This window comes from Asparagus officinalis, chromosome 10, assembly GCF_001876935.1.
Source record: "Asparagus officinalis chromosome 10, Aspof.V1, whole genome shotgun sequence".
Lineage (NCBI taxonomy): Eukaryota > Viridiplantae > Streptophyta > Magnoliopsida > Asparagales > Asparagaceae > Asparagus > Asparagus officinalis.
Genome location: NC_033803.1, coordinates 43,351,484 through 43,357,608, shown reverse-complemented (window position 1 = coordinate 43,357,608; position 6,125 = coordinate 43,351,484). Strand labels below are relative to the sequence as shown.

The following is a 6,125-nucleotide window of genomic DNA, read 5'->3' as shown; positions in this document are numbered from 1 at the left end:
TTTTCTTTTTTTTTTTTTTTTTTTTTTTTTTTTTTTTTTGCCTATCAAGCTTGGGAGAGCAAAGTCGTGGATGGCTCAGTATACGTAGCTAACCCACCAAGTCTAAAGTTCCTTGTGAAAAGAATAATGTAGAAAGGCTATCTAAGCTTAGTTTCGATTTATTAGCGTAATATTCATAACTAGAAATATTTGACATAAGAAAGTTGAATAATTTAAGAATCTTATACTTAAACAGAACTTTGGCCCAAAATAAATACTTACATAGATAAGTTTTTTTTTCTAAACTAACTATACTTAGATTCAAGCCTTAATATAAGGTACTTTACTAATATAATAGTATAATACTTAAGAAAAGAAAATTTGACAGTAACGAGAAGTTTCCTTGTCGCAAATATGTCGTTAGCTAGAAAGTAAAAGCTTTCAAAGTTACTATATATATTGACAATTTAGTGCGAATGAGGATTCTTCTAAAAAAAATTAGTTTAGTAGAAGGTATTATATAAAGTTTCATGTATCACGCTTTCAGATCAAAGAAAAGCATAAGGTAATACAGCTCATATGCTAAAAGATTTGCAGGCTACATTTACAATTTATATTTTATATAGCAAACTAATTTGTATAAGTATATATTTATAGGGAGACGTTTATTATGTAATGAAAATAAATTAGTCTTATTAATCCTCTGGTAAGTAGAGAGAATATAATAAAACCAACAATCTCTTCAAGTCTAAAAATTTCATCCCACATAACTAGAGACATAGTTACATACTAGCTGCACTTCGGAAAACCCCCAAGTACATACTTCACAAATGAGAACAAAGATCCATATCTTAAATATTTAGGTCTACATACGGAAAAAATAATTTTAAGTTAAGTAAAAAGTCTAAGTAGGAAATCATGCTAGGAAATAATTTAACAATACAAGGCAAAATTTCAAAATCACGGATGCTCCTAATTAAAACATATAAATTTGTACAATAGTCATGGCCTGGAAATCTGAAGATATCTACAGCAAGAGATTACAATATTTGATATAAAAAAAAAATAATACAATATAATTTCTAGGATCACGTATATCATGTCACTCAAGAATTTTCAAGGGAAATAAGAACTACAAGCAGATATTAAATAGTTAAATGATGGAAATAATTAAAATAGTTAAAACATCTTGTATTACATATTGTTACATAAACCATATATATATATAATAGATTGGAAACTCTGTTCATATCTAAAAGATATTATTGAAAATTATTGTTACAAGTATTTACAGGTATATAGTGGTTTATACATACACTACAGATTCAAGACCTCCAAAAACTTAAATATAATAATTACACAAATGAGGAATAAGAACTGTATGCATGACCGTGTATAAAAGAGTATAATGAAGGCTTAAGAAAACAATGGTGGAAACAACAGGTTATAAAGTTTTGTTTTATTTACATCTCATGCCATCAAATATTTACAGTCAATGTCATCTAACTAATTAAGCGAATTTTTTTTTCCTCTACAATGATTTATCAATTATATACTGAATAGCTAAGTTTATAAATCAAGGAAAAACCCAACAAAAATTTAACTAAAAATAGGCTTAAGATGTAAGGAAAAATGTTGGCATGAAGAAAAAAATATTTGAGGAAAGATATGCTTGCATGAAGGAAAAATCCAAATAATAATAATAATCAAGGAAAAAGATGCTTGCCGATTTGCCGAAAGAAAGACTATGAACCCCAAATCCTAAAAGAACATCCAAATCTCGTCCCTCTCCTTCTCTTGTTCTTGATTGAGTTTTTTTTTCCCGTTTTTTTTTCTGCAGGTTTTAGGGAAGAAGAGGAGAGAAGACATATAAAAGGGAAGGTAAATTTTATTTTAGAATCCCTAAAACTAAGGAAATAATTAGTGGTATATGAGTAGTTACCAAATAAATCTGTGGAATATCCCACGGATTTATTTTTTGGGAGTTAAAGCCAGGAGAGTTTGTTGGCGTTATATCTGGAAAATAATTTTTCATGATCTCACCAAACATTCAAAAATCATAACAACACATGCATAAGGATGGAGCTGCACAAACTCATGGGCTCTTGCTAGATTGTGAACTCTAATGGGCCTTGATTGTTTTATTATTATTATTTTTGAATTCCCACATGATGTGGGCCTGAGCCTTAAGAAATTTGATTTGTTTTCTTCTCTCTTTTTTTCAATCCATATCACGTGGGCTTACCATATAAGACCTTGTATATATTAAGAAAAAAATTTTGATTATTACATTATTTGTTTAGTACTAAATGAACTATGAATCAAACTTGATCAAATATCTGAACAAATAAAAAAAAAAAAGCAAATAGCACCCCCTATACTTTATATCTAAAGCAGAATACTTTATTTTGATAACATATTCAATATTTGCAGAAAATCTTTTAGAAACCGTGCTTTGCACGGGTCTAAATACTAGTGTTAACAAAGCCGAAAACATCTGGGAAGTTTTGTTATGAGCCCCAAACTCAAATGAGGAGGTAACACCTATAAAGCTTTGAGGGTTATATAATAATTAACTAATATTTAGGGGGTTTCGTAAATTTACCCTCACAATAACGTCCTGGCTATGCCTATGTCTGTAAATTTTCTCAACCGTATTTATAATTTGAAACCAATCGCCGGTGGCAAATATTGAATGGAGTCGTCTCTTCAGCCGCCTTCATAAACCCTAAACCCTAACCCTGTCTCCTCTCTCCATGCCCTATCCTCGAGCTCGCCACCTTCGCAAAACCCTAGCAAACGTCTCCACCGACGATCTCCTCTCCAATCTCCTCTCCGCCGCCCCGCGCCGTCCTCCGCCGCCCGGCACCGGCATTCCCAAGACTCGAAGAACCCTCTATCACCGCCGGATCTCCGGCGATTCCCCTCTCGACCTCGCCGACTCTGAAGCCCTAACTCTCTCTTCTGCCGCATCTTTCTTCAACCCCTTTATCAATGCTTTGGTCGCCGCAAAATGCCGGCCCGAGGCTCAGCAAGCTATGTCCATTTTGAAACGTTCTGATTTTATACCATTTACTAATCAATCCTATTCGATTCTCTTAAAGATCCAATTTTTACTCGCAAACGACAACCACTCCATGTCGCCCTATGCTGTTATCGGCGCTATGGTTAAATTGGGTTGTTTCCTGGATGAAATAACGTATTTGACATTGATTTCTGGGCTCTGTTGGGCTGGCAGGATCAAAGAGGCTTTGGGGATTGTGGATAGAATGTTTGAGGAAAACTGCCCGCCAACTGTTCGATGTTTTACTTCTATTGTTCGTGGGTACTGCATTCATGGAAGGGTCGATGAAGCTAAGGATTTGGTTGATAGGATGAGGCTCTCTGGGTGTTCACCTGATGCTGTTACATATACGATCTTGATTGGTGCTCTTTGTGAAAGAGGAGAGTTTGATGAGGTGGGTAGGATGTTGGGCGAGAGTGAGTTAAAGGGTTGGAGTCCGGATGAAGTTACATATAATGTTTATATGAGTGCACTCTGTAAGGCCGGGGAGGCTGATAAGGCTTTTAGGCTGTTGAGTGTTATGAGGAGACGTGGTTTGTGCGAAACGATGGAGACATTGCATATACTTTTTGATTGCTCGTGTCGGAATTTGAGATATAAGAGTCTGCAGAAGGCGGAGGATATTTTGCATTGGGATGTGGATGTGTTCTTTTATAATACGTTGATGAGTAGACTTTGTCAAATTGGTCAGTGGAGAGCTGTTAATGAGCTTTTGGCCTCTATGTTGAAGAGGGGAATCGAGACTCTTCATACATTTACTATTGTAATTCATAGCCTTTGTAGGAAAAGGTCGCTTGGTAAAGCAAAATTTGTTTTTTACAGCATGGGTTTTCAAGCTGACGTTGTGGCATTTAACACTCTGCTTTTGGGTTTTAAGGCGGCAAGTGAGTTTGGTGAAGTGCATCAATTATTTTTGGATATGGGTAGGGGTAATGTTACCCCAAACGAATTTACGTACAGCATCATGATTGATAGTCTTTGTCGAGAACACAAGTACCTAGAGGCGGTAAATTGTTTTCTCGAATCTATCAGAAATAATTTACACCCAAACTTGATTGTACGCCCTATAAGGTGGTTGGTTAAGGATGATAAGCGCAGGGAAATCCTAAGGTTATTTGAAGAAATTTTGAGACGAGGTTTTGTACTAGATGGTTTTATGTTTGATTCATTGATTAGGGGCTTCTGCAACAAAGGCTTTTGCCAAAGTGTAGAATCAGATATATTCTATCTTATTTTTGACAGAATGCTTGGAGTTAGATGATTTTTTTTCATCCTTAAACCATGAGCTCGCTGGAGGTAAATTTCAATTTCCTTTGCTATTCTCATACTATTTGTTTATTTCAGCTGGATCATCATTATGCTTGGTAATTTAAGTTCTCTTTCATTCCCTTGGTTCTTCGTTATGCACATATATTCCAGCTAATATGCAGCCTGATTTATTAAATATTCCAATAAAATATATAAATACTTTGTAGTGTATATGGATCACACTTAAACACAATTTTTGACTTCATGTCCATGCCTAAAATCATATTTATGCCCAGGACCTTTTTGGCTTACTACATTAAAAACATCTGGCGTTATATTGTGTCTGTATATAGCCAATAGCCGTCTCATATGTTTTACATCGCTTTATGGTTCTTTGGTTTGAACGTACAAGTTGGTTCACATAATCTGAAAACAAATGAATTACATCAAAAATTTTGCTGGTTGCTTTTCAAAAAATATTTTGGAGAATTCGTTAGAGCATAAAACAAGTCCTATATCTTCTTAGAAATTACCTTTCATGTTTTAATGTAAATAAATTGTGTTTTCAGAAAACAAATTTTAAGAAAACTTACGGCAACCGACTGCTGGAATGTCATGAGTTATGACTTAAGCATGATTACTATGATACAAATATACATATCAAGTTTATGACCTTTGTTCCAGAGCCAGAAAAAGACTTTTGCACTCATACATGAGGAATTTATATATAATATGAATGCATGCGTAGAGTTAGGAAAAAATAAACAATGTAACATGACAGAAAATGAGGATTAAATTTATATTGTGACAACCAAATGGCAAAACTTGCAAAAAATGAGTAATTTTATATTGTCACAACCAAATGGCAAGACTTACACTTTGGCTGCAAAATATTTTGCTTTAATTTTTAAATATGTACTAGGATCTCATATAATTTTGCTCTCAATATGGTTTCTTGTTTGCAAGTTAGATGGGATGATGGGATGACAAACAAGAACATTTAACTCAAATGTTGCATGGTTCAGCATGACATAAGTTTATATGGACACTTGTGGGAACATAAATCATGTATACACTACTCACAAACTCAGTAGGACTTAACATAGACTTCGTCATTGTCATCCACTTTGCTACCAACATTGTTAGGCTTGCTTAAGCAAGAAGACCGTGCTGCGCTCAGAAAGTGGGATTTTTATTTATTGTATTTTGTGGGGGAGGCTCGGGGGGGGGGGGGGGGCAATGGGGAGGGTGTTGGGGTGTGGGATATAGGTGTTTTTAAAATGTTACTATTCGGGGGTAACCTTACTTAGATCACGTGGTATTGAGCCTTTGAGGTTAAATTGGTGGAGATTGCTCCATTTGATTCTCCAAGCAATATTTTATTAGATAGGATCCAACCCCATCCAACCCCCTCCATCTGGTAACTGTCTTGGCACTAATTTTGGATAGAAATTTGTATTTCCCAGGGAACATTGTACACATTTCAGACACAAATTCAGTGTGATTTCTCCAGACAAGCGTGTGGTGATATTTTAAAGCATGGTGAAGTATTGGTTGACAATAGTTGGAAACAAGGGAAACCACACTGTAAATTGGACTTTTAGTAATGAATTAAATTCAATAAAAACAATTCCCTTTCATTACAGAGTTTTTCTCTGGTATTTTTTGTGGTTGTTTTTATTCCATCAATATCCATCGATGCTCAACTTTAATGTGAAGCCCAGGTTTTGGTGATGCTTCTACTTGCATATGTGATGTTGCATTATCTCTGATCTTGATGGATATTTCTGTCCAGACGTGGATTCTCATCAATACTCTTCTAAGATTGTACACA

At 34.8% G+C, this 6,125-nt stretch overlaps 1 protein-coding gene across 7 annotated transcripts in view; it reads left to right on the top strand.

Moving 5' to 3' along the window:
* The window catches only part of LOC109824966 (pentatricopeptide repeat-containing protein At1g12300, mitochondrial-like), an 11,086-nt gene continuing 7,591 nt past the window's right edge, over nucleotides 2,631-6,125 (top strand). For 5 of the 7 annotated variants that reach the window (XM_020391614.1, XM_020391611.1, XM_020391609.1 and 2 more), the window contains exons 1-2: nucleotides 2,631-4,339; nucleotides 6,016-6,125. The exon at nucleotides 6,016-6,125 is cut by the window's right edge and continues 25 nt beyond it. In XM_020391614.1, coding sequence (XP_020247203.1) covers nucleotides 2,736-4,304 — 1,569 coding nt within the window. In that variant the 5' untranslated portion in view covers nucleotides 2,631-2,735 and the 3' untranslated portion in view covers nucleotides 4,305-4,339; nucleotides 6,016-6,125. The remainder of the gene's footprint in view (nucleotides 4,340-6,015) is intronic. The other 2 variants (XM_020391615.1, XM_020391613.1) reach the window with 1 other exon arrangement.